The sequence below is a fragment of the Cyprinodon tularosa genome, unplaced genomic scaffold, assembly GCF_016077235.1.
Source record: "Cyprinodon tularosa strain WSP-4 unplaced genomic scaffold, ASM1607723v1 ctg478, whole genome shotgun sequence".
Lineage (NCBI taxonomy): Eukaryota > Metazoa > Chordata > Actinopteri > Cyprinodontiformes > Cyprinodontidae > Cyprinodon > Cyprinodon tularosa.
Genome location: NW_024039205.1, coordinates 382,630 through 410,104, shown reverse-complemented (window position 1 = coordinate 410,104; position 27,475 = coordinate 382,630). Strand labels below are relative to the sequence as shown.

The 27,475-nt window shown below is 38.5% G+C and overlaps 2 protein-coding genes across 3 annotated transcripts; one reads left to right on the top strand and one right to left on the bottom strand.

Moving 5' to 3' along the window:
• Positions 1–309: 309 nt before the first annotated feature.
• ddx49 (DEAD (Asp-Glu-Ala-Asp) box polypeptide 49) lies at positions 310–6,787 on the top strand. Its single transcript, XM_038301942.1, has 13 exons — positions 310–562; positions 1,545–1,668; positions 2,919–3,004; positions 3,266–3,387; positions 3,575–3,762; positions 4,587–4,727; positions 4,856–4,931; positions 5,094–5,170; positions 5,261–5,358; positions 5,491–5,565; positions 5,849–5,937; positions 6,115–6,186; positions 6,553–6,787. Exons 1-13 carry the CDS (start codon positions 448–450, stop codon positions 6,712–6,714), a joined length of 1,425 nt encoding a protein of 474 aa, XP_038157870.1. The 5' UTR covers positions 310–447; the 3' UTR covers positions 6,715–6,787.
• Positions 6,783–27,096, bottom strand: upf1 (UPF1 RNA helicase and ATPase). Of its 2 annotated transcripts, none has more exons than XM_038301940.1 (24): positions 26,720–27,096; positions 26,012–26,154; positions 24,506–24,595; positions 23,986–24,153; positions 22,813–22,993; positions 22,514–22,675; positions 20,700–20,787; positions 20,336–20,434; positions 20,114–20,222; positions 18,223–18,382; positions 17,948–18,066; positions 17,694–17,858; positions 17,206–17,320; positions 16,604–16,747; positions 16,226–16,439; positions 16,001–16,118; positions 13,149–13,305; positions 12,861–13,003; positions 12,476–12,650; positions 11,328–11,409; positions 11,067–11,231; positions 10,480–10,700; positions 9,859–9,981; positions 6,783–9,289 (listed from the first exon to the last, which is right to left on the bottom strand). In XM_038301940.1, exons 1-23 carry the CDS (start codon positions 26,888–26,890, stop codon positions 9,862–9,864), a joined length of 3,309 nt encoding a protein of 1,102 aa, XP_038157868.1. In that variant the 5' UTR covers positions 26,891–27,096; the 3' UTR covers positions 6,783–9,289; positions 9,859–9,861. The 2 variants fall into 2 exon arrangements, with proteins under 2 accessions (XP_038157868.1, XP_038157869.1); XM_038301941.1 differs by having other exon boundaries at positions 20,703–20,787; positions 26,720–26,890.
• Between the last annotated feature and the right edge of the window lie 379 nt (positions 27,097–27,475).

Genomic DNA, 27,475 nt, shown 5'->3' with positions numbered 1-27,475 from the left:
AAAGAAAATGTAGATCATGTTTTGATGGATTGCATTAAATATGCATCTGAAAGAGAGAGGATGAGGAAAGTAATTATGGAAAAAAGGGAGAGAATGGAGTATTAAAGGAATTTTAGGGACAGATGGAGATATGGAGGAAAATAAACTATTGTTTTTATTTTTACATAACACAAAAATAAAAAAATATAATATAGTAGATGGAATTATAGGGCTACACACTAATGTACAGTAGGTGGCGGCATGCAGCTATAAGTTGTTTACAATCTGCCAATCTAACACAGAAGAAGAATGAGCGCTCCTTCCGTAAAGCGGCACTTTCTGACGTAACATCATGGCGGCTGTAGAGCCAACACGAGCATGTGTCACCTTACGCTAATGTAGAGTATTTTATCTCAGCGGTCAGCCTGTCCATTCAGTGTCGTTTTCTCGTTTTTAAATAGTTTGAAAATGGCCGACCTGTCGTCTTTGGGTCTGTCAGACTGGTTGGTGAGGCAGTGTAAACAGCTGGGAATCAACAAACCCACTCCTGTTCAGGAAAACTGCGTCCCAGCCATCCTGGAAGGTAACTGCTATTCGCCTTAACTGGAGGAACTGTAGCTGGATTTTATTTGTTTAGAATTTAAAGAGCAATTAGAAAGTGAATCGAAACGTGGCAAAAGATGGGCCATCAGGCATTAAAATTATAACCGCGACGTCCCACAATGCAACGTGGATCCCGAGCCCTATTAAGAGGTTTTATTAATGAAACGTTGAGATCTGGTTTAAAGCTCATTTTTCTAATTTCCTCACGTTAAAATTAGACCTGTTTTTGTTGTTGCATTTTATACGACAACACCAAGAACTGCTCTACTGTTAGAAAGAAGATACCTCTGAAAAGTGTGGCATGTATATGTTTTCACCTTCATTCATTAAACGTGTTTTTCTTCTCGCTTCCTCTTATTTAGAGGCTAATAATTTAGTCTATTCTTCTCTGAGTAAATGGATCCAGGTTTGTCTTAAAGGATCAAATGTGTCCACTAATGTAAATTTTAATTCTTCATGGATTGATTAGATTTAGGTGTTTTTTGGATTAGTCCACTTGCCGTAGCTCAGGATGTACTAATGTCTTGCCTTTAAAAATGCTGGAATTTAACCCTCTGGAACTTTATTTAATTTAGAAATAATCATATAAAGGAAGCTAAAAAAAGCACGCCAGACTTTAAAGTTTTTATTGGTTAAAAGGTTAAAAACTTTGTTTAATTTCCCTTCTACTTCGCAACTGTGCATCCAAGTAAAAAGACAAAGTGTGTCAACCCTAAATGGGGGAAAAAAAGATCAAATGGCTGAAAAGTTTGTTTTCTTTATCAGTGGCCATCTATTTCTTGATTTTTCTCTGACATGATTGATGTTTTGTCTCCCCCCCCCCCCCCCCCCCCCCCCCCCCCCCCCCCCCCCCGTTTATTTATTTTTAGATAAGCAAAAAGAAAAACCTCTGCACATTTTAGCAAATGTTCCTGCATCTTTAGTACTGGGTCTAAGAGCAGATGGTGTGTTTCTTCCCTCAGGACGTGACTGTATGGGCTGCGCCAAGACTGGAAGTGGAAAGACGGCGGCGTTTGTGTTGCCCGTGCTGCAGAAACTATCAAAGGAGCCCTATGGCATCTTCTGTCTGGTGCTCACTCCTACCAGGTCAGACACAGGGCTTGGAAAGGTCAAAGGGTTTTGTTGATGGACACAAATGTTTTCAAAATGGAAGCTAAAACTATGTAGACTTAAAAAAAAAAAAAAAAAAAAAAAAAAAAAAACTTCAAATATAATTACTAATTAGTTGTTTTTTTTTCTCCAAACAACTTATTGGTCTCCCTTAGCTCAGAGTGACATCGGTTCAGCTCTCATTAAAAGTGTTGTTTTACTATAACTGAAACGTTTAATGTTATGTTTTAATTGTTTTTTGTTTTTTTTTTTTGTGAAACATGATTATTTTACCAATATGTTTATATAACATGCTTTCATATAAAAGTCACCTCCCAAAGGGGATGTTTAAAATCAAGTATGTCTTTTTTTTTTTTTTATCATGAAACTTAAATGAGAAAAAAAAATTTAATATAGTAGGAAAGAAGAAAAAAAATAAATTTTTAAACAGAGTTAAAAGTATTAGTTTTCAATAGAAGATAGGTGCATAAACCACACAATAAATAAAAACATGATGGTACTGGATGCCACAGATTAACAAAGCTTTGCTGCATTTTGGGAACCCTTTGTTTAGGATTTTCCAATCACAAGGCTTGTGATATAAAAGAGTCCAGACTTGATAAACAGAGAGATTAGATTTCAAAAACTGAATCTATCTTCTTTTGTTTGCCTCACTATAAATAAAGTATTGTTTTACTTCTGGCGCCTTTTTGGTCAAGGGAGTTGTAAAGTTGGTCCTTCACAACCAGGCTCCTTTGTAAGTTGATCTAAATCTTTTTATGGATTCCAGATTGAATTTATGACATCAGTATGACCCGTTTAAAATGATAATCTCTGCTGACAATTAACCCTAATAGTTTAGACACAAACTGACTTTCTATTTGCACCATATGTCTCGATAGAAAATGCATTTACTTGAAAACTAGTTAAGAACATTACTAGCAGTTGTTTGTGTCCCCTAGACATTATGCTGCTTTTTGTAACGTTTTTGTTTCGTGATGGTTTAAATGATCTGCTCATGTCATGTTCCTCCCTCTGTTTTTATGTTCTTCCCTTGTTTGTTTTCTTATTGATTCCATCTGCTTTTTAAATCTGCACCAGTTTTAATTTTAGATATTTTTAAATTGAGATTTTATCACCAGAACCTCCAAATTGAAATGTGATTTGTTTGTTTCAAAGTAAAAGGAGTAAAGTTTTCATATATTCTCAGAATTCTTTTTTTAAGCTTGTCATGTGATGTCTTGCAGGGAGCTGGCCTATCAGATTGCAGAGCAGTTTAGAGTTCTGGGGAAGCCTCTGGGTTTGAAAGAGTGCATCATCGTTGGAGGAATGGGTAATTAAATGAGCAGCATCACTGACAGACTGTTAACGTATGCCTTACATCCTGTGTTTGTTTGATGTTTCAGACAGAGCAGGTTTCACACATTAAAACATATTGATAAAAAAACATATTAATTAGCAAAATACTTTCAGTTTTTTAGATGTTTTAAGCTTTACCCCTTATTTGGAGCCAACTTTACTCCTGTCTAAACCATGGTTCTCTGCAGCTTTAACCCTGAGTGACTTGTTTCCTCTGTTTTAATGATGTGGACAGACATGGTTAGCCAGGCCCTGGAGCTAACCAATCAGCCTCATGTTGTCGTAGCAACACCGGGTCGGCTGGCCGATCACATCCGCAGCTCCAACACTTTCAGCATGAGCAAGATCAAGTTCTTGGTGAGATTTTGTTCAGCTTTATAGAACTTGATTACATTTTTTTTTATTAATTTGCGTGGATATTTTACTAAATGAATTAAAAAAAAGTTCTTTATCAGCCTAAATCAGAAGCACTTTACTCCTTTTTCAGTTTTTGACCACCCCCCTGTGTCTTCTTTGTGGTTTATTGCCTTTTCCCCCCCCAAAGATTCTTGATGAGGCGGACCGGCTGCTGGAGCAGGGTTGTACTGACTTCACCAAAGACCTGGAGGTGATCCTGGGCGTCTTACCAGCCAAACGTCAGACTCTGCTGTTCAGCGCCACGCTGACAGACACCCTGCAGGAGCTTAAGAGCATCGCCATGAACAAACCTTTCTTCTGGGAGAGCACATCAGAGTGAGTAAACCTGATAGTTTCCATCTCTACAGATTTGTCTTCGTCTTTAAATTGGATATTTGGATTTCAACAACATTCTCAGCCTAAATCGTTTTACTTGTTAAAATAAAACAGGTCTGGGAGGAGTATAAAAGTTTTTTTTTTTTTTTATTTACACTGCGGCTAAATTGCTTGCAAATAAAGCAAATTAAATCACAGCATAACTGTGAGGTGGAAGAAAGGAAGCTTGGGTTTTCTCATGTTTTTTTTTTTTTTACAATAAAATATTAGAGTATGGTTTTAGGTGCTAGAACTTACCTAAACATTTCAGTTTGCACTTTCCATTTTGTCTAGACTTTGCCTGGGCTGCACTAACATGCATGAATATTATGCTTTTATCTAAAATATTCCATTATAGGTTTGACTTTTTGCTGCTTTTGTTATACTGGAGGTTGAACCTTCATCCCTACCTTCTGCAGCCTGCCATGAATACCCCATTTTCCTAAAAAAAAAAAAAATAATTAAGATTCAAGATGCTTACAAATCTGAGTATGAGAAATGTAGTTATACAGAGAGTTGACTTAGAAAGCCTGAATTCAAACTTTTAATTTAGAAAAAATAAATCCTTTTATTCTCATTACACTCTTTGGTTATGCACCATTTTTTATGTTAAGCTATCCTGTTGGATACTTTATCTGTAGTTACAAAAGTTTGAACACTTTAGATGCTTTGACTATGTATGAATACATTTCAAGTCTAACATGCAAAAAAAAAACCTTCCTCTTGGTGAACTCAGCAGCTTGTCCAGTGACTGGTATTAAAGATTTTTTTGCTATTATTGTTAGAACGAGGACAGTGGAGGAGCTGGACCAGAGATACATCCTCACTCCAGAGAAGGTGAAGGACGCTTACTTGGTCCATCTGATCCAGACATTTACGGACCAGCATGACGACTGGTCCATCATCATCTTCACCAACACGTGCAAGTGAGAAGCCTAGAAACATACTAAGATACTCAGTGATCCATTAAACAAGTGCAGCTTTGGTTTCTTTTAAGCAGTCTGCATCATTGCAATGGAGCTTCATATAACAAAGGAGCTTCTTTTGATTTCAGGAGCTGCCAGATTCTGACTATGATGCTGCGGGCTTTCAACTTTCCTACAATCTCTCTGCACTCAATGATGAAACAGGTAGGATCCATCAGAACAGCCCAGTGGGTTGGAGACATCAATCTTTTGATTGTGACATCTTAGCAATACAAACCTCTATTTGAATCTTCAAACGGAAAAAAACCTAATTCGGGGAAGACCCGAGCGCCTTTAAAACAGATGCCTCTCCTTTCCGTTCTCTAGAAACAACGGTTCGCCAATCTTGCCAAGTTCAAGGCCAGCGTCTATAAGATCTTGATTGCGACGGATGTAGCTTCCAGGTAGATAATTCTAGAAGACTCCACACCTTTCAGGATTCAGTAGGGGGTTTGTTCTAATTCCTCTTCTTCTCTCCTTCCTCTGGTTTTCAGGGGGTTGGATATTCCAACTGTGCAGGTCGTCATTAACCATAACACCCCAGGGCTTCCAAAGATCTACATCCATAGAGTGGGGAGAACCGCAAGAGCAGGTACAGGGAGGAATCTGCAGCCTGTTGGGGGAATTTACAGAAAGCGAGAACTTTTCTGAAATCACACGTCGGTTCTGGAATTTTCATATTGGATGAATGTTATTTTGAAGAACATTTCAACTTGTTATGCAGGGAGAAACGGAGTGTCCATCACACTGGTGACGCAGTACGACATCCATCTGGTCCATTCGATCGAGGAACAGACAAGTAAGTCACATCAGGAGAAGCTGCTCAAGCTGGAAAGACTGATTGGCCATGATGTGATGTTGGATAGCAGATGAGATGAATTCATTCATTCATATTGCATTATTGAATAGTTTTGCAGTTGTTTCCCTGATCTCAATGAGTTGCAGTAATCTGAATGGGTCATTAGTTCGGCCGTGGTCTGCTTGATCTCATCCTTCAACTATTTGTTTGGATTTGATGGATTTTTGTTGTCATTTAAATCTACAAAACTGTTCATGAACCTATTTTATTATTTTTCTTTTAGAAACTAAGTTGAAGGAATATCCTATGGAGGAGAAGGAAGTCCTAAAGATCCTGACTCAAGTCAACGTGACTCGACGCGAGTGTGAAATTGTATGAACTTTCCTTAAAATATTTATATTTTGTCGCTTTATAATTTAAAAAGGTTGGAATGTCCAAAAAAAAAAAAACTATGTCCAAAAGAAAGCATTCTTCAGTTGTTGATGGCTACTTCATAGTAAAAAATATAAACAAACTGAAGTTTTATTTATACTTTAATTTGTTCTTCAGAGACTTGAATCGACAGACTTTGATGAGAAAAAGGAGATTAACAAGAGGAAACAGCTGATCTTGGAGGGGAAGGTAAGAGTATTGTTCTTTTTTACTGCTGTGGATTAGCAGTCGCCTCTCAATAAATTGGACTACAAATGGGTATTATTTAGTCATGTATATAAATTCATTTCACTCATTTAAGGTTTTTTTTTTGTGTTTTAAAGTTGATAAACTCTGAAAGTCAAACATCTAAAACCAATGATATGTGGTCGTATTTACCACAGAAATGTTGGCCTAGATAAACATGTTTTGCTGTACTTTAGCTTTTATTCACTCGGTACTACTATCAGTAGATGTAATGTAGAATGTTGTTTAATGTCTTTTCTCTTAATCTAAACCAAAATAGTATTTGACACCAGTTCCTGCTGCTGATTTCACATCTTTGTGTCGTTTCAGGACCCAGACCTGGAAGCCAAGAGGAAGGCAGAGCTGGAGAAGATCAGGAGCCAAAAGAAGAAATTTAAACAGAAAATCCAGGACAGCATTCAGAGACAAAGACATGGACAGATGAAGAAGAACCGACCTAAAAGCAAAAAGGCAGAGTCGGCAGCATCATAAAAGCTGCCTGATGTACATAAGTTTTATTTCTGTAAAATATCTGCAAATAAACTTGATACCGCTGAAGCTCAAATTGACCACCTTTATTGATTCAGTTTAACAAGGGAAACCACCGTCTCATGATGGAACAGCACTGCAAAGAATATTCACTGCTTCAAATGTTATTTACATCACGTTAAATCCATAAATTTAATTTCTGAGTATTCAGACTGGGTGCAGATGTTTGAACAAATCTACTGAATCACCTCTAAAATAATCAACCGACCTCACAGCAGATGGAAATATTAAATATTAGGGCAGAGTTTCTTTTAAAGCTATCAATATGGTAGACCTTGGGTGGAGCAGGTTAAAATAACTTATAGCACAAATAAGAACAGGATGTCAACAGAAAACATCTACCTGGAGCAGGATTGTCACGTGTGTGCAGACATGAGAAGCAGGTGAGGACTACATTCTTACCATGTTCAGAAAGTGTTGCTTAAATAAAAACTACAACCTCTCGGATAGTTTGAGGATACAGAAGTCCAGGTGAGGAAAGGAGACGGCCTTAGCCTCAGTTCCGCAGTCAGCATGTTGCTACTAAAGACTTTTTTTTCCTTACTCAAGACCAAAAAAATTAAACATTGAACTGATCCTGATGCACACAGCAGCAACCAATTTAACAAAAGCATAAGGTTACAGGTTCACACTGATCTTCAGGAAGCTAAAACATAAATCTAAAAATGCATAAAGCAAAGCACAAAAGCGTTGCACAAATCTTAACCCACTAAAGGTAAAATAACTTCTACCAGCCTGTAATTTTACTCCAGAGAAGGAAGGTGGCTTTTAGTGACAACCAACATTAACGCGGCTGATTTATCGTCACCAGCTCTGATTTACCAACACGAAAGCTCTGAGTTACATGCTCCAACAGGTTGTAGTATGCTGGTAGTTTGACTCTTTACTACATTCATGTGTGCTGCAGCTGTTTAATCTAAAGGTTGAATGGTTTCAGGCACTGATTTTACTTCATTTATATCTTATCTGCCATCATCTGATCAGTGCTGATGGCTGATTCCTGCTGCTTTGCGTATCCAGATGTAGACCAATGATCCTTCAGGGCGTTTATAAATTATAAGGTTACTCATACCCAATTACAACTACAAGGTTGTTTGGTGTGGCTGTTCGTGTTAAAAAAAAAAAAAGGGAGGGAGGGGGGGATAAACAAATACAGCACTCTGTTTCTTGGATCTTTAGTCCAAATAAACAAAACACATTGTCTTTAAAAAAAAGAAATTTCCAACTCTGGCAATGAACTGACCTCTATTCTTTTTCTCCTTGAGCCACCTTCCTTTTCTACCTCTCCGTGGATTGATTGCCACGACAGCCAGTGGGCCTTTTCTATGGTTGCTCATTCCTCTCCCAACTCAAGCAGGGATTAGTTTGATGGGTGTGGAAAAACCCCCTACTATCCCCTGAGAAATCCCTCAGCTCAAAGCATTTTACCATCTAAGCATACAGAGTATAGTTAAAAAGAAAAGGAAAGACATCTGGTCATGAAGCACAGCAAAACGTCAACAACCCCTGCTGTCTTGAGATTACCATAGGAAAAAGCCTTAGCTGAAACATCAAATGACACCGAGCCAAATATTCATTGCTGGTCATGTTTGATAGTTTCAACTTCTTTTTTTTTTTTTTTTTGCAATTTTGTGCTCTGTGGTAAGAAAGGTATCAGAGAAGAAGAACTGTCCCGTGATGATCAGGACATCGGCGGGATTTACATCTCATGCCTGGAAAAAACCTGTCTGAAACCTGTGTGCCATGTCCACCGCTGACACACGGTCAACCTCGTTGAAGACCTTGTGAAAGAGCCAGTGGTTCTAAAGGCAAATGAAGGTATTTCAACATCAGACTTGAGAACAGAAACCAGTGTTCCTACGTCCTCTCTCAGAGGGTGGGTCGCCTGCTGCTTCCTTTAGAGGCTGCCGAGGTTTTGGGCCCAGTGGATGAACCGAATTTCTGAATTCTCTGGGACATTAAGGCAGGTTGACAGACAACCGACCTCCAGCATGGGAACTTTTTTTCTCCTTTTGTTTTATGCTGCTGGTTTTAAAGCCTTCGCACACCATTTCAGTCCAAATTGAGAGTTCTTCAAAATTCCACTGATTGGCTTTAATCCTGGAGCTTTCCCAGAAGTTGCAAGTGTAAAAGGTGGATTTTAAGTTGGGGAGCTGAACCTCTTTTGGATTCTCAGGAGAGACCGTAGATCTCTCGTCTGTTTCCCTCAGCAGCCCGACCAGATGCCGCCAGATCCTCGACTTTCCTCCTTCACTCAGCACGGGCATCGGTTCCTGCCTCTCGCTTGTTCACGCGGCCTCTTTCCATCTCGCTGCCCGTCTGTTAGTGCTCTCTTCTTTTACCCTCCCATTTCTCTTGCTGGTCATCGGTTTGGTTTCGCTATCCCGTCGCTTTCACTTGGAGGTGCTTCGGATGTAGCAGAGGAAAACAGGTATCCATTTTATGTTTGTATTATTTCCCAGATTAAAAAGCTGATGAACTAAGCTCAGCTCAAGCCTAGCTCCCCTCTTCAGGCAACCTGGAAGACACCAAGCAGGTTAAGAAATTAACATTTTTATAGCACTTTAAAACAACTCTTCTACTTTCAAATTTAAGGTGGGAAAGAAAATGGAGAAAGATAAACTTAAAGAATCCCTGAGTAGATCAGTTTGTGTAATTCTTGAATTGCACTAGTTAAAAACAAAATAATTCTTAATGGGACAGATGTTGTGAATGAAACGGTGCCCAGCTTAAAAGAGATCCTGTGTGTCGCTGAATGTGTGCATTGATGACTGAAAGACATCTTCTGCCTCCATTTATCCGTTTTCTACAGTGTGTTGAATTCATGTTAATGTGTATTTAAAGACATTCAAATTAGTGGAAAAAATTGCAGGGGGGAATATAAAAAAAGTCTAATCAACCAAAACTTTCACAACCCCATGCAGTACCTCTGCGGATCCCCTAGGGGTCGCAGACCCCCAGTTGAAGACCTCCGCACTAGGCCAACACTCCCCTTGCTGGCTTATACTTTTACTAGGATTAAGGATTAAATAAACACACAATAATAAGTGACTTTTGGCCCAGAACAGAAGAGCTGTATATACTTACACTTTAGTACTGTGACAGTCCAGTCACCCCGCCATGCTGGTATGCACGTTCACCCTGGTAAGTTGAGTCCTGGGATAAAGCCACGTCAATCTGGGACTTAAACTCATCGCCCAGGTAGCTATCCTGGATAACATGACAACAGCTCTCATCAGAAACACTCAATTCTTATGAGGCCTAATTAGCTAAAAATCACTGACTTTTTATTCATAAATATTAAAACAAAATTTAATGTCATTCTGCCTTTGTTTAATGCTGACATAGTATCCAGATAATGCAGTTATTCTAGGTGCTAGAAAATAACTTTGTAAATACATTTCCATTTCAACAAAGCTTTGCTTAGAAGGTACTAAAATAATCAGCTAACACTTACTGTACTTCAAGAACCTCTTAGTGGTATTAATGAAACATTTTCCATACATTTTGCAGCCCTAACTAATGGTTTACATATTTTTGTCATATTTTCATTACATTTTTGAAAAATTAAGTTGAAGAGAAATATAATCCAAAAACACACAAAAAAAACCAAAGAAATGGAAAAAACTAAAGCTGAGATATTTAGCAGAACATAAACATTATTTAACAGAAATATTTGACTAATCTCTGTATGGGACTGTGTGTTACCTGGGATAACTCTGGCTGGGAGAGGCCAGGTTGGCTCATCTGAGAGGGCTGACTCATAGAGATGTAACCCTGAGTCAGCGGCCCCTGGGAGAAGGACTGGGAGGCCCCATCCTGGCTGGCCTGGCTGTTTGGTCCGTTACCCTGACTGGTGCCCTGGTGCGCCGAGCCACGGACTCTCTGTCTTCCACCACGCCCAAGCTTGCCCTTCATAGCACCACGGCCTTGATTTATAAAAAATATAATTTTAAGAAGGGGAGAAACAAGAAAACTTCTACAACTTGATAACCAAATTAATTATCCAAATGAATAACATTTATACCAAAAAAAAAATAAATCCCAAGTAAGTAAACACGTGAGGGCATATAGTTAGCCATTATAAAACAAAAAGTCATCATAAATGCAAGGCGTTACTCGTACATAAACAGAACTTTGGACACTGAAATTTAGTTTCAACTTTCAGACACATTTCTTCTTAAATAGGAGAGGCTTTCTTCTTTGATTGCAGTAGACCGATATAAAAGATGTCTGGTACACTAGTAGTAGCATAAGCAGCCATGTTTAGCTTTTAAAAAAACGTGAAAATGTACCTGGAGCAGGACCATTAGTTTGACCCAGATAGCTGGGTGGAGGCATTGGAGGCATCACCAGGTTGAAGGGTATAGGGATATTCATCGCAGCCATTTGACCCGGTCCGGTTCCAATCATCCCAATCTGATCGTGTGTTTGAAAGTACATGTTGGATGGACGTCCAGCTAGAAGACAATTCAAAAAAATTAGTTGAGGCAAAACTTAGACAACTGTAGCACCTGCTTTTATATATATATATATATATATATAGTAATAAATACCAGCACTGCTGCGGTCGTAGGCGGAGCCTGGAATGAGTGCCTCGCGGGCATCATACATGGCGGTGCTCATGAAACGTCCTCCCTAAAGTTCACAGTATGAGAGAATAAACAACATCCATTTTATTTCATTAAAAGAAAAAAGTTGATGAATCGAAGAAAGAGAAAACACAAACATCTGAGCAGGGCGGATTTTAGCATTAATGTGAAATCCTTCAGAGGTTCTGTTCAACTCTGTTTACTGGCATCTATTGACTGCATCTATATCCTTTTCCTCATGAGGGAAATGTATTTAACATCCAAAACTAACTGTTTTTCATCTTCAGGATATCAACATAATACCTACACTCATTAAATAAACACCCTAATCATATAAAGACATCTTAAGCAGGTTAAATATAACTTGCTCATTTTTAGTGGGTTGTTTTAGACTTTGGCATTTAAGCTCCAAGTTTTAAATACTGAGCCCACAAGACTTCAGACCTTTAAAATAGCACCCAACCCGCTGAATGATAGTTATGGACCAGGACCGAAGCCAAAGAAAAGAAACAAGGTTTTTATCTTAAATTACTCAAATATATTTTAAGAAGCAGGCCTTTTTTCATGTAGTCTGAGCTCAAGGAACAAATGGAAGGAAGAAACTATAAATGTAATGTAAGTGCACCACAAATTTAAAGACAACTGGAATTTCCAATTTTAGTTGGGCGATCAAAATATAATTAAGACTGAGGTTATGACCCATAAAAGTGTCTCTAATATGCAGCAGAAGCCTTGGTATTGAATCTGGAAATATTTGGGTCTTTTCTACTTTCGTTACTTAACAATTAGGTCGTTTTTTGATAGTTTTTGAGATTAAGTTTTTATAGGAATGATTAATAAAATCTACTCTTCTCTGTATCGACTGATTACGGAGCTTCTTAAGAGCAGACAACTGTATGGTTCAGCAGCTTCTGGTCAGTGTGGGGCATTCACAGACAAATAAAGTTAATTAAACATAACTAGGGTTGAAAACGTTATAGTCTTTACCATCAGCTATTTATATTTGATGCAAAAGAGTGTGCTAAAGTTTAAGTATACTATAGTTTTATTTCTGAAATGTAAACATCCAGAATGTGTGTCAGCCTGCTATATAAATCCAGGATGGTACTAACAGGGTTGATGGTGTTGACCAGTTTGCGAGGCTTGCTGAACTGCATGAGGCTCTCTCTGAGGTTGTTGAGGGGTCCCTCCACCAGGACCTTCTGCTCCTTGTAGTAGTTCAGCAGGTTGTTCCACAGGGGCTGTTTGGAGAGAGCTTTAGGGTTCCCCACAATGATCACACCATACCTTCAAAGACACACAGGACAATGGACCAAGGTTGCAGCAGAGCCTTTCATATGAAACCATTTTTTCCAGTCCCAAAGTGATATCTAGGAATGAATGTAACCTAAATATAACAACTCAAACTAATACTTGACTTAGTAAAGCTGGGAAAAAATACCGACTTAAAAATCAGTTAAGTATAAGCTCTAATTTTCATTCTCTAGTGATATTTACTTTGCTCTGGTCAGTGCCACATTGAGACGACGGGGGTCATTCAGGAAGCCAATGCCCTGATGTTCGTTGGCTCGAACACAAGAGAGGATGATGAAGTCCTTCTCTCTGCCCTGAAAGGCGTCCACGCTGGCAATCTCCACTTGCTGTTGAGAAATAAAGAAAAGATTGCAGGATTAAAATGAAAGAATATATATTGTTGGATAAAACCATCCAAGAATTACATGGAAATATGAACCTAAGTAAAATTATAAGGTTGTTTTGTAGGTTTTAGCTTTAAAGAAACTGTACCTGATACAGCTTGGTGTGAAGGGAGCCACTGAACTGCATGTACTGAACCAGGTAGGAGCGCTGCCCTTCATAAGGCGTGATGATGCCAATCTGATCTGGTTTAGCTCCAGCCTTCAGCAGTCTTGTGGTTATTTTTTCCACGTTTGCAGCCTCAGTCCTGAAAACATCAGCATCAGTTTAATTCTGCACTTTAACAGCCAAAAAGGAAAATAAATGTTAAATGTCATGCCTTCCTGTTTCTTGCCACCAAGTAATAGACCTCGATTGATATGAACAACAGCAGCTCTGATAAGAGTTTAGCAGAACCAGAATTGTGGCCTCATGTTTTTCTTTAATGTTTAAATACAAAGGAGTGTATCTAGAGCAGTTTTATTGTGTGTGATGTTAGATTATCCTTTCCTTTTTCTATGTGGCTGGTCTTAATAACACTAAAAATGCTCCAAGTCACAAAAATCAAGACGATTTTACAGTATGCTGGGCGCCTCTATCACAGTTACATGACGAGACACAGCTGTGACGTCAGAGTAGTCAAACGTCCTCAGATTGTTGTATGGAACCACTACTTTACACATTGTTAAGCACTCTGAAAGGATTGTTAAAATGTCACTACAATAGTCTATTTATTGCTACCAATTGTAGGAATAGCTTTGGATTGGAGAAAAAAAAGTTTAATCATCAAAAAAAAAAAAGTTTTGCGTCAAATTTCGATTTGGAAAGTAAAAAGATTAGACAAAAATCAACAGGACCAACAGTGGCGTCCAAACCGATAAAGCAAACTATGTTCAGATCTCTTCACGGCAGATTCTATAATCAACAATCCTGCTCTCACAGCGTCAGTTGGAATTTAATATACCAAAGTTGCAACGGCTTGTTTTCTCTGCTGTAAAGCTTTAATAAAGTGCCTGATGGCAATACAGCTGATTTTAAGCATTTATTTTTTAATTTCATAAAACAACAAAACCCAAGCTAGTTGCACAGTTTATTATAGCCGCAGCTCCAGACGGATTTCCATATCATTATGGTCCGGGCTCCAGAAAAACAGGAACCACGTTTGACAACAGTCAGTTGCGGCAGGCGGAGACCAACAGCTTGAACCCCACCCACCCAGAGTCATGAGCTGAACACAGTGCTATGTTTTTTTGACCCGGACAGCAGAAAGGACCCAGTGCTTGGACCGCTCGCTGCAATCGATTACTGAGGGACTGCTTTCCCCATCCAGGCACAACAGCAGAGCACAGCCTGCTATCCAGCACTGCACACAGGGCTCCAAAACTAACCGCCAGCCAACTGAACCGAACCCAGCCACCACAGAACCAATCCGAATCCTGTGATCCCCTCTTCAAACAAAAGGTTAGACTCTGGTTTAACCTAATTAAAGCACAGCACCATCTGGAAAATGTTCTGAAAGTTAATGAACTTCCACTTGCTCAGCATAAGCCAAATAACATTTAGCAGCAGTGATTAAACCAGCAAGCATGAATAAAACCACTAAGACTGACTGCTTCGTATTCGTCCTCGCTAAAGAACTCAGTAAGGTGAATAATTATCGACTCGCTATGTAAAATGACCACTTCCTAACTAAACTGACGTCACAGCATCCTAGAGCGTCTCAGTGGGTCATGTGGTCAAATGAGGAATTTAGCTTCATCTGCTATCTTTGTGAATTATTTTATGCTATAAACAACAAAATGCTGGACATTTTTTCACTTGTGATGCATTTAATTTTGTACATACTATCAAATGAGAAACTATAATTATTAGTGCTGTCAAAATTATCGCGTTATTATCGCGTTAACGCGAGGCCATTTTAACGGCGATAATTTTTTTAACGTGAGATTAACGCTATGTGGTTTTATGGTACAATTTTCCAAGTACATCCCGCTGCAGCCTGCGAGAAGGCGGGGCTATTTTCCCCCAGTCTATGCATTTCTCAAAGGCTTCTAGAGCGGAGAGCTCCTCAAGGGAAAAAGACGCTCATACACTTGGTGACGCTAGTGCCTTTTCTTTAAGCCCCACCACCGACAAACAAGTTGAGTGTCTGGTAACTAGTAGCAACCTGAAATACGCTGAGAAAACAGATTACTGAGGTGAAATGGAATCTGCTTCGGCACACTTGCTGTCTGTGTACGCAACAGGTCGGTATCGTGTGTGTGTGTGTGTGTGTGGGTGGGTGTGTCTGTGTGTGGGTGGGTGGGTGCTTGTGTGTGTGTTCTCATTTTTGTTAAGAGGCTGAAAAGTAACTTTCTAGAGCATAGACTACCTCCATCTAGTGATGTCGGTCTATTGATTTTGATGTATTGATTGAAAATTGTTCATTATTATCTTGGTTAATTAACATCTAATGTTAACTCTACTGCATTTTATAGAAGTAGGGTAAAATGCTTGTCTTTGTTCAAAAGACTGTATTAACTGTAAAGACTGTCTTTTACATCAGCCTGTTTTCAGGGCCTTTTTTTTGGCTACATATTATTTATATTATTATTTTTTGCTACATGCCTCCCCATCTTCTTGCCATATGTTTCTATGGCATAAATCAGTGTCTGTGACCTGTTTTCATTTTAAAAAAAGAACATTGGCACAAACCTAGCCTGTATGTATTTTTTGTATGTCATCGAGAGTATTTAAATGATTTTCAATCAGAAAAAAAATTTGCGATTAAAATGCGATTAATCGCGAGTTAACTCAGGCATTGATGCGATTAATCGCGATTTAAAAAAATTTATCGATTGACAGCACTAATAATTATATGTTTACTATTTGAACTTTAAGCAATAATAGGCTAAACTCTGTTTACATATCTCAAAATTTTGATTAAAATATAAAAAGTTACCACAGAAAATGTTTGAAGTTACCTGTTCAGATATGATGTTCCAGAACTGGCTATCTCCTCTTGACCTTGGGTCACGTAGAAGAACATTGGCTTATCCGGCTGTGGCCACTGGAAGTCAAAACCTTTCTTGATGCGATCAGCTGCAAAAAGAACAAGATTTGATTTCCTTAACCTTCCAATAGACAAGTGATAACAGACACACAAGAAAAAAAAGACACCTGATAAAACCAAACCATTTTGGCTTTACCTGCAGTAACGCCATTCTGCAGGGAGCCCTCATAGAAGATGTTGGAGGGGAAGGCACTCAGAGCTGGATGCATACGGTACTGGACCTGCAGGCGGATTGGCCGGATCCCCAGAACCACCAGTCGCTCAAACAGAGACTGAGACAGACCCGCCTTGGCTGCTTTCTTACACATCACAACAGGACCCAACTGGCAATGGTCACCCACGAGGATCAGCTAGAAAAGTAACGGGTCAGACAGCTGAGTCACTTCATCAAAGCATTAAGAAAACTCTTATTGTAAGGTATACATTGAGAATGTATACCTTACATTCTACCTTAATGAGGGGAAATGTAAAGATGCCATTGCAGCATTTATATGCTGCATGGCCATGATGATACCTGCTTGGCTCCCAGCACCACGGGCACCATACACTCAGGCTCTGTAGCCTGGGTGCTCTCATCAATCAGAATGGATCGGAACTGCATCTTGGCCAAACGGGGATCTCCAGCTCCAACGCAGGTGCAGCAGATCACATCAGCGTTCTAGGGACATGAAGCAGACTGTTAAAACATCTTTAGAAAAGCTTTATTTGATTCCAAAGTCTGCTGTGTTTTAATACTTTTTTGAGATTCTCACACCAGAAATAAAAATAACAAAAAAACAGATCACCCTAGGGAAAAACAGGCTGAAAGGACAAAAAGGAATAAAAACCACAGTATTTAAAAAGTGGAATATTATGTCACCAAATACATGCTTCAAAGAAGCATTTGATTTCTTTTGACATTCAATTTATTTATGACATAAAGCAGTTTTACTGCATTCTGTGAACTGTAGATTGGTGTGTGGGGAAATTCCTGGAAGAAATAACTCACATGAGTTACCTACACTGTTGACAAAACAGAGTTTCACTGAAAGTATCAAAGCCACGTCTTTTACTGTTTTATGGCTTAAGGGATGTCATAATCATATTTTTTATACAGTGAAAATTCTGAGCAGTTACCATAAGCAGCTCCCTCTCAGCGGTGCGCTTCAGAGCCCGATAGCGCTTCTCATCAGCAGATGACAGCTCTCCAGTCTCATCTTTCAGCTGCTGCAGCTTCTGAAGCTCCGGCATGCTAGAGATGAAGAAAAGCTAAAACCCATCAGTGTCTAAAAAAAAATAAAAGCTTCACACTTAAAGTTCATTGCTGTTCCTGATATAAAAGCCTTCATGTGATGGTTAGGGGAGGGTACCGAATTTCTGTGCTTTTTATGAGTATCAAAACATTGTCTTTCGGTGCAAAGTTTTAATGATGGGCTGTAACGTTAACGTGATTGCTTCACTCAGGAAAACTACCAGCCGACATATCTGTCTACCAACATTATAGATTCATATATGCCAATCGTCTTTATCATTTTTTGGAAAGGCCAAATCAACCACAAGCACATGAACAAACATAAAGCTGAGGATCTTTTTGTATGTGTCTGCCATTCCTTTCTGCCACTGACCTGTCCATGTTACTAATTTGGTTGTGGAGAGCCAGGAACGAGACTGGAGACTCTATAGCCTCTCGGCTCTTGGCGCACAACCTCACAACCTTCAGGCCGGTTTTGTCGATCTTTTCAGTCAGCTGATCCACAGCGATGTTGCTGGGAGCACACACCAGAACTGGCCTGTAGGATGAAATGAAGCAAGAAATGTAAAACTACTTCAGGGATTAATAAATGGGCGGAAGTATAAATAAAAGGGTGAATTGTCTGACCCATTGCCCTGGCGAGACAGGTGGTACACAATTGTGGCAGAGGTGACAGTCTTGCCGGTGCCCGGCGGCCCCTGGATGAGACTGAGTGGCCTCTGCAGCACTGTCTTTACTGCATAAACCTAAAGAGAGAGAGAGGGGGGTCATTTTTAATTAAAAACTGTGTAACTATACAAAAAATATAAATAAATAAAAATAAAATTAAAGCTGCAGCATTTGTCACATCTGGTCTGACTGTAGAAACAGGATTTGGAGGATAATCAGTGTTTGGTTCGGACCTGTGAGTGATTGAGGTCAGGCAGGCCTGGAGCAGTGAAGCGTTTCGGCAGCTGGCACTTAATGGTGACATCTTCAACCTCGTGGCCCAGAAGTTTGTGGTAAATGTAGCCAGACACGGAGGTTTCGTCAACAGCAAAGGTCTTCAGAGCGCTCTGCATCCTGACAACAACGAGCACATAAAACATATTAGGACATTCAGGAAAAGTTCCCGTTCAAAGTTCATTTATAGACTGTTTATAGAAAGATCAGGCTGTTTTAGGAAGATCCCTGTTGTACTGAAATACTATAGCGCTGTTTAAATCAGGTTTGTGCACAGCTTTAATCACAGACTGTTCTTTAGTGACCATTTATTAGAAAAAGATTGTGATGATAATGTAAAGTGGTAAAAACAAAGCTACAGAGAGAGTGCAGATATTTTGTTGTTTTGCAAGGACGCGAGGCTTTTCTGGACCGAGCCAATGTTTACATAGAGTGAAGAGTGGCTTTAAATCTGTATAATCTGCTAAGGCCTGTTATTATTGACTGATGTTAAAATTTAGAACTATAATTATAGATGGAAACCTGGCACTTTAAAGATATAGTGGAGCAGACACTGAGACCGTTGAGCAATATTTTGTGGCAGTACATATTTAGACATTGTAGAGCAGTGCTGTGAAATCACTGAAAGTGAGGTGGGTCATCTTCTATGTACACCAATTAGACCCTCAGCAGCATAAACTGATAGTGGGGTGAATATATTAGATGGCAATGGAAACTGCTCCTCCACATCTATTATGTCAATGATACATACTTAATATTTGCAAAGTGATTATTAGCTCTAAAACAAAGACCTTGTGCATGAAGACTTTTGCTTGATTTTGTTTAAGGTTCAATCGGCTAAAAGCAAAAAGTCACACACAAACGTCTGTCATTACAGGGATGGGTATTGTTAAGGATTTATTGACAATAAATTACCTTCACTTTAAATCCTGGACTGTAATCTAGTGCAGGATCAGAGATAGCTTTGCATGTTTGAGACTGAATGCCTGTTTGTGTGTTCAGTGGAATCACAGCAACACTCGCTGTTTGCAGAAGACCTTAGAGTGAGCAGTGCTTACTCGTTGTCACCATAGTCCCAAATAACACAAAATATTGTTAAGACTTCTTGCTAGAGGGCTCTGAAAAGTCGCCCAACAGTTGGCAACAGGGATGGATGCAAACCAGTACAACATGTCAACGCAGAATGCTACATCTCCCTTCAGTCCCTTTGCATGGTTGCTTCTTAAAGAGAAGATCTGCAATACAATGTTTGATTTGCAGCCTCCCCGGAAATGTAACCTTGCAACATCAATGATACACGAAAAACAAACAATAAGGATGAAGTGTATAGGTCTGCCAGGAATGTACGATGGGACCCAGGGGCATCTTTAATACCAGTTTTTGGAAATCTACTGTACATTGTTCTCATGTAATTGGGTTCACTAGAGCTTCAAACAAGTTATTGTCTGTTAACAATAGTTTCCAAATAGTCGTCATGAGGGTTTCTACACATCTCAAGTAAATATTATATCCTTCTTCAGACTCAACTATCCTGAGATCTCAGCTATTTATTATTTATTTAAGATGCTGCAACAAAGAAATCATGACAGGACACCAAAAAGTATAAAGAAATTAATAGAGAATAAAAAGCAAATAACAATAAAAATTTATTTAAAAAAAGAATAATAAAAAGCAAAAAATAGAAAAATATTTTGGAATAAAGCCAAATATTTCGATACAAATAATTTTCTGGATAGTAATATTTTTCTTTACCCATTATTAATAAAGACTGAAATCAAGAGACTTTTCCAAGGTGAAATCAACTTTTCATTATTCAATTTATGAATTAAACTTTAAAATATCAGCACAAACCTGTCAAAGGAAGTTGACTTCCAGACAAAGTCCACCTGGAAATTATGTGGAATTTCCACAGGCGCTCCGACGCTGCTGCGCAGCTCAATGGCAATCTCATCTCCATAGTCTTTAAAAAAAGTTGTTAAGGAAAAGCAGATGCTATCTTCAACCAGTTTTAAACATTTACTTGTGTTGAGGAAGGAGTATAAGATGTGCAACTGTAAAAAATATAAAGGATACTGTCTGGGACTTTGATGACATGACCAATGCCCTTCCACAGAGGAGCCAAGTCTCCTTTGTACCGCAGGCAGATCTCATCACCCTGCATCAGCCGCATATCTGGGATTGACCAAAAACAACCAAATAAGTTCCTAAACTGTTTATGCTGTTAAGTAATAATAATAAAAAATAAAAAAAGTCAACCATGTCTGAAAATGTAAGACAGCAAACTGGTAAAAAAACAAAAAAAAACAAATGTAGGGATGCCACCAAAAAATGCAGGAAGGAGGGAGGCAGCATGCAACTCTCATGATTGAGGGGAGGTAGGTAGGGGCTACATCGACACCACAGAACCACTGGGAGGAAATAACATTGAAAGCATTACCACCTGAGTCCGTCTTGGGAAGGGTGAAATATGCAATCCGCTTTTTGTTTAACCCCAGGTCCCACCTGACGGTTATATTGTCTTGAGTCTAGAAGAGAAAAAGAACTTAAAATCAGCACAATTATGTTTTAAATGTTTGAAAAGACAATTACTATCAGGTATGTTTTTTTATGAAACATTTATTTATAAATTACATACATTTATTTACTAAGATCCAAACTTTCATTTTCAAAAACTACATTTTACCTAACTCAGCCATAAAAGGTAACTGTCAAAATACTCTGGAAAGTTGACTAATTTTAATCATATGGATTGTCTCTTCAATAAACAGCTAAAAAACAAACAAAGAAAAAAAAAAAAACAGCATAATGTTGTATTCGCACTGAACATGTTTTGAGCATCAAAAAACACTCAATGAGTAAATCATGGACGCTTGTGCACACTGCAGTTTTCAGAAGCATCTGACATGTGTTTTAGGTCTCTTATGTACAATGGCAGATGCAATGGGTAGAAAACCTTTGCTTTCTTTGCTGCAATAAGTGAGAAAATTGTAGTTCAAGATGTTTCAAGCAAGCATGTAGACTTTATAACATCCCCCATGAGGTCAGTTTATCAAGACAATTTTTCTACTTTTAAATACTTCTTCATTGTTTGGAGCAGCAGACCCCTGCATACCAGCGGATAGTAGTACTGGGAATCCCTGGTGACGGCTCCCTCAAGCGAGGCCATCACTCTAGGGCAAAAACTGCAACTGTACTATACTATACTATAGAACATAATTAAGCGAAGTGAGCAGAGCACTCTCCCTTTTCCTTGTAGATAATTAAAATAAAACATTTTTGGTGCTTTCATGCTGATGGCTTTGCAGGAAGAGAGATCACGGCTTGGATGCAGTGCCCGAATCCTAGATCAGCTTCTCTGATTGGTTGACCCACTGTATTAAGTTGCAAAAATTCCAAATTTTCAATCCCAGGATCTGGAGCTAGGAAAGCATCAATGCTTGTAAGCTTAACACGTACCGAGTCCTATGCTTGAAACATTTCAACAAAGTGCACCACACAAGGAAAAGGAAGCCAAGACACACGTCTATGACAGACTCTGCAAGTAAACTGGACGGCCCTGATGCTCAAAACACGCTTTTTCTTAATGCTAATAAAACCAATGATGATGATGAGAATTTGAGTGTTTTGTGAAAATACTACAGAATACATTAAAGTACAAGACTTCTTGTCTCTGTTGGACCCAATATAATGTAATCTATAAGCTCTGTGGATAAATATGAGTTTCAGCATTTATGAAAATGACTACACCTTAATAAAAATCCTTGGTTTAATCTTTTTTCACTGTAGATTTTTGGTCTTCACTACATTGATTAAAACCAGACAAGAAAGGTTACTGCTTGATATTAACAAGCATTACTTTTTTTTATGCTCTACTAAATATATTTATCCAAGTAATTTATTTGAATATTGTAATTATTTTTAGTAGTCCAACCAATTAGGCCTACAGTGGCTTTTTTTCCAGATTAAATTTTCCAGATAATTTTTTTCCCATCATCATTGACTCTTTTTTTGTTGTTTGTTTTTTTTAAACTTGGTTTGAGAAGATCAAGGGAAAATTATTCAGTTTCAGTAAACAACTAATTGTTGCTGTCCTATCGATAATGTCTTAAGGCCACAAAACTTTTAATATTAGCTGGAAGTTAAGAAAATATGAATCCAGAAGGTAGTAAGGCTATGTTTTGGAGAAAAAAAAAGAAGAAAAAAACTCAGAATTCCACATGCAGTTGACAAAATGACAAACACTTATGTCACCTGTGACTCCTTGAGTTTTTTGTCATAGTCAGCCTCGAGTTTGACCAAAGGGCCAAAGATGTTTTGGTACTGGTAAGCGTCTTCATAGCGTAACAGCACATGCTGAGGCTCTTCATCCACTCCAGGTTTCTCCAGGTCTTCCAAGGTAGCACCAGGATTGTCCTAAAAATTTAAAGCAGACCAATTAATATTTTTTTCCCCTCATGGTTTCTTTTCAAACTAGGAAGATGGCATGTTTTGCCTCTAGCTACAGGATGCTTTAAATACTCATCTCCCCACTGAGAAGCAATCTGACTAACCTTCCAGAGTTCCTCCAGCTTATTGATCTGCTGGGCAGTGATCTGACGGGCTCGGAGCTGCTCCTGCTCTGACGGGATCTTCACCAGCCATGAAAGAAAACAGCGGTCCTGGATCAGTGGCTGCCACTGTGAGCTGTCCCAGTTGATGTCTTTCAGGCTGCTCTGGCTTGCACAAGGCTGCCTACATTGAAACAATAATATGACCAAGAAAATATATTGTTAAAATATTTTTTTCAAACATTTAAAGCATAATCCATTAAATTAAATGAACAATTTTGCAGATATTTTCTAATCCTTTGGCAACACAAACTTACTGGTCTCCATCAACCCAGCACCTGTTAAGGACTGCTTACCCTGCAGCTGAGGCAGGTGGCTAGGAGGCCGCATCCCTCAATTATGTGTAGACAGCACACTGGTCTGTAATCTGAAGGCTCCAACTAATCTTTGATCTATCTTCAATTAATAGTTTTCTAACAACCTAATTCATTTAAAAAGTTCTCTTTAATTTTTTTTATTACTTCTCAGATTTATTATGGGTTTCACACTGTGCTTCATTACTAGCTCCCTTTTCTTTGACATGAATCAATCCTGGCCATTTATACCCCAAATAAAATAATAAATAAACAATAATAATAATAAAATAAAAGCCCTCAACAATGTCTTATTGCAAAAGACAGCTTCCATTTGGCTTTTGGTGTTAGTTTCCAGCCTTATTTTTTTTTTTTTTAGTATTCTTTACCATGGCAGATGATCAAGTATTGGACATGAATATTTTGGCTCAAATCAAATCTAGTTTTGGGAGCATCCAGGAAGCTTTTTGAATTGAAAAGAATTCCTGGATGGGAGGTGAAACATCTTCAAACTTGGAAGCAAAGTCCAGTGGATTGTTTTTAATTATTGGAATTTCATAAATATGTTTAAACTGATCACCCATTATGAAACAAGTTGCTTGTTAAAACTACATTTTACCAGTTGGCCAGAAACACAGAATCTGTGAAAAACTATTTACAGGCCTGTAAAATTAATTAAAAAATCAAAGTCCTACAGTAGATTTCTTTTCGATCTTCAAAGTCAGATTCTCAGATGTAGTTTGTAGGAGTTTAATTTCACCGAAAGTAGGGAATTTTGCTAAAGTGATGCCACAGCAGCTAGTCGGTGGGTGGTTTCTCTTACCTGCAAAGAAGCACCACCACAGAGTCCGCTTTAGCTGGGATGAAGCCAAGCAGGAAGACGTTGCGACAGCCACAGTTGTAGCACTCCAGCACAGTCTCCCCCAGAGGCCCATCTTTGTGGAGGGTCACTTCTTTACATTTGGCCCTCACCATGTGGTTCACAATGTGGCTGGAGGGGACATTTTTTACAGTAAAAGAACAGATACAATTAGAAACTATGCCAAAATCTTTTTTACAAATGTATCAATTATTGTTTGTCCACTTTAAACTGTGAAATAGCTAAAATTTAAGTTTAAAACACCCTTGAATTTTAAACCACATTAAGGAGGTCTCCACTTGTAAAGAAAAGGAGAAAATGTGCAGCCTCAATCCTATTTATTATATACAGCTAACATCATCTGACAATCAGAATTACCCAACAGCCAGATCGCTATAAGGCAAATGTTTCCAAAGTTCCAAACATTAATATGTCGATGATATTGCAGTACACTAGATTATCAGAGGAATATGAGACCACAAACCTGCCAGAAGTGTTACCACGGCCGTTACAGAACCACTTCTTGCTAGTGTTGCAGTACACCACACAAGCTGGGTCATGGATACCACAGTAGCTGCAATACAACAGGAGGGGAGATAAGCATAGAATATTGTAAGAACAAAATATTATAGACAAGGACATTTCTTTACAGGTTTGCAGGAACAGGCAGGACTGAGTTCTTTCTATCAATCAATACTCGCAAAAGAACATTAAAAAGGGTTTCCTGATTGAAATTAATAGTTTAGACTTTTCCTGGCCAAGACCAACCTTTGAGGGTTTTTTTTTTTATTGTTTAAAAAAAAAAAAAAAACAGGCAACAGGTCAGAGATGTGTTTTGTACTTAAACACAGAAATCTATATGTTCATCATTATAGAGCTATTTTCTTTAGATTGCATTATATTGTATAATGTATTTTAAAATAAATTGAATAAAAAATACAATATATGTTATTTTAAAATGTAAGCACGGACTCATCTCACAAAACTGCTTACAACTTGGTTGTATAATTCATGTCTGATCTGCCTGTCTTTATTAAAACTCAACCGCAACCTCTTTTAGATCCCTGATCCATTATAAACCCATATATAAAATGTATACACACACATACACACACACACACACACACACACAAATAGTTTGCAGTTTAATTTTTCTTACTGTGTAACGTAATAGGAAAATAAAAGTTCTGTTCTCGGAATACAACAAGGCATTTTCAAGGCCACAAAGAAACATTTTCATAAACATTGCTTGAAATAAGACGATGTAAAACACAATGTTTTGTCCAGTGACACTGGGATATGTTTTTTTTAAGCTAAATCAAAAGAAATGACTGATCAGTCCAAGTGCTCTTCTATGATATTTTCATACTTCTAACTAACAGGAAATACTCCCAGGTGAGCGCACTTTTAAGATGTCTGTCAGGGATTTCCCCATGTCTGTCTCCTTGTCTTGATAACCACTCAGGCAGCACATAATGTACTCGGTATCCAAAACAAGATAAAAGCTTTTGGATGCTTTTTAATCAACAGTTTATCTGCATCGGTTTCTACTACAACTGTCTATAGACAGACAGTGGAAGATCAGCCACTGTCTCTGCAACTGTGCTGCTGCCGCCTTCTCTATGAATCAAATTACTTTCAAACACTGTCTTACCTCTACAGCAAAGTAAAGCTCTTACATGCTGGGTACTACCGTCCAAGTTTGAAACAGTAGCAATAATATATGATAATGGATGAAGTTAAACAATACATTCCACTTGTAATAAATACAAAGGAACATGTGAAGATCAAAGATTGATTGAAGTCGCTAGTCTGTTTTGTTAAACAACAAAATTTTCATCAAAATATGCAACCAAAAACATTATGTTTCAAACAATAAGCTTACTTAAGTAACGTGCATAGAAAGAGAACATACCAGAAAAAAAGAACATATTTAGAAAGAACAAATACATCCCAGCTTGGATCTATTTTTTTTTTGTGTGTCAGCTACCTGCATGCGTGTATTGGAAGATCTTTGGTGTAGTAGGTGTCTTCTTCATCCTCCTCAAAGTTGAGCTCCCCCAACAATTGACTGGATTTGGCAACAGAGTCATCCATTCCTCCATTGTGAAGACCCTCATCAGGACCATTTATCTGCAAAATACGCAGGAATTAACAAAATACGTATAGGTTTGATCTCATATCTGCGCCTTTATTTAGTTATTTTTTTTCATCTAATAGTTTTTTTTGCCAGCAGTGCATTTATTGTCGTTCAAACATATTTTCCTGAACTCTTCTAAAGCATGTTTACATGTACATAAGTCAATTTTACTCCAAACAAGCTTATCTTTTACTTTTGGATACAATTTAAGTCGTACACCTGTGGAAGGTACGAGCATTATCAAACACACTCAGCGCTAACAGATCAGCTAGCGGCTGAGGAAGGCGCACGATGAGGATGTGAACACGTTGACAGATTGTCAGCGATGGAAGTAGCGTCATCCTATACAACTGAAAAATTATATACGTTATCGAGATTGATTTAGGTAGTAACGGATAGAGATAAGACAAGTCGACCAACTTGAAGTATGTAGCCAACGGTCTTTGCTAACGTTAGCTTATGCTAAGCTAAGGAGGCTAGTATTTTAATAATAGCAGGCTAGCAGCAGCTAGCTAACGCCAGCACCGCGCCTTATGGTTAAAAATGAAAGCTTCAAACCTGTCCGTCCAACTGGCTCTGGGTTTGGCCTTGCGTTTGCGTCTGGCTTGGAAGGGTGAAGTCAGTGAAGTCGAACTCGGAGCCCTGAGTGTCCGCTCCGAGCAGCTCCGCTTCTTCGGTGTCCAGGAAGGTGAGGGTCTGGGAGCTCGGCCCGTACGCCTCCACACTCATTTTCGACCCTTAACTTTCGTTTTAGTCCGAGGTTTCCGGTGCTTGTATTGAACAACTAAATAATGAGCGCTTATAATATGTTATGTATATTTCAGGAAGCGTCACCAAGAGCCTATATTTGAACCGATCAGAACCGCGGTAGCTTTAGCACGACAGCAACGGTGACGGACTTCCCTGCGCCGCGCGACGTATGACGAAACTAGGAGATAGCAAGGAGGGAACACAGATAGGTTAGTGAAAGAGCACTCACTCTGTGAAAAATTGTTTCGAATGAACAATAAAGCATAGAAACATGCGCAAAACATAAATTATCAAGTGATAAGTGCGTATTCCCCATCATTTGATAATACTTACTATTTCCGAGGGTTTGTACATCAAAAGTGTAACTAGAGTTATATCTCTGAGGCTGAAGATTCCTAGGCTTCCATGAAGAAATGCAGGTTTAACCACATTTTTTACTTTCAATATGGATTGGTTGCTGCTAAGACAGTAAAACATTAAAAACGAGTTATTTCTCAGTATAAATTTAGCTGTAAATTAGAGATCAAAAATAGTTTATTTACTTATAGAGCAATAGACTGTTAA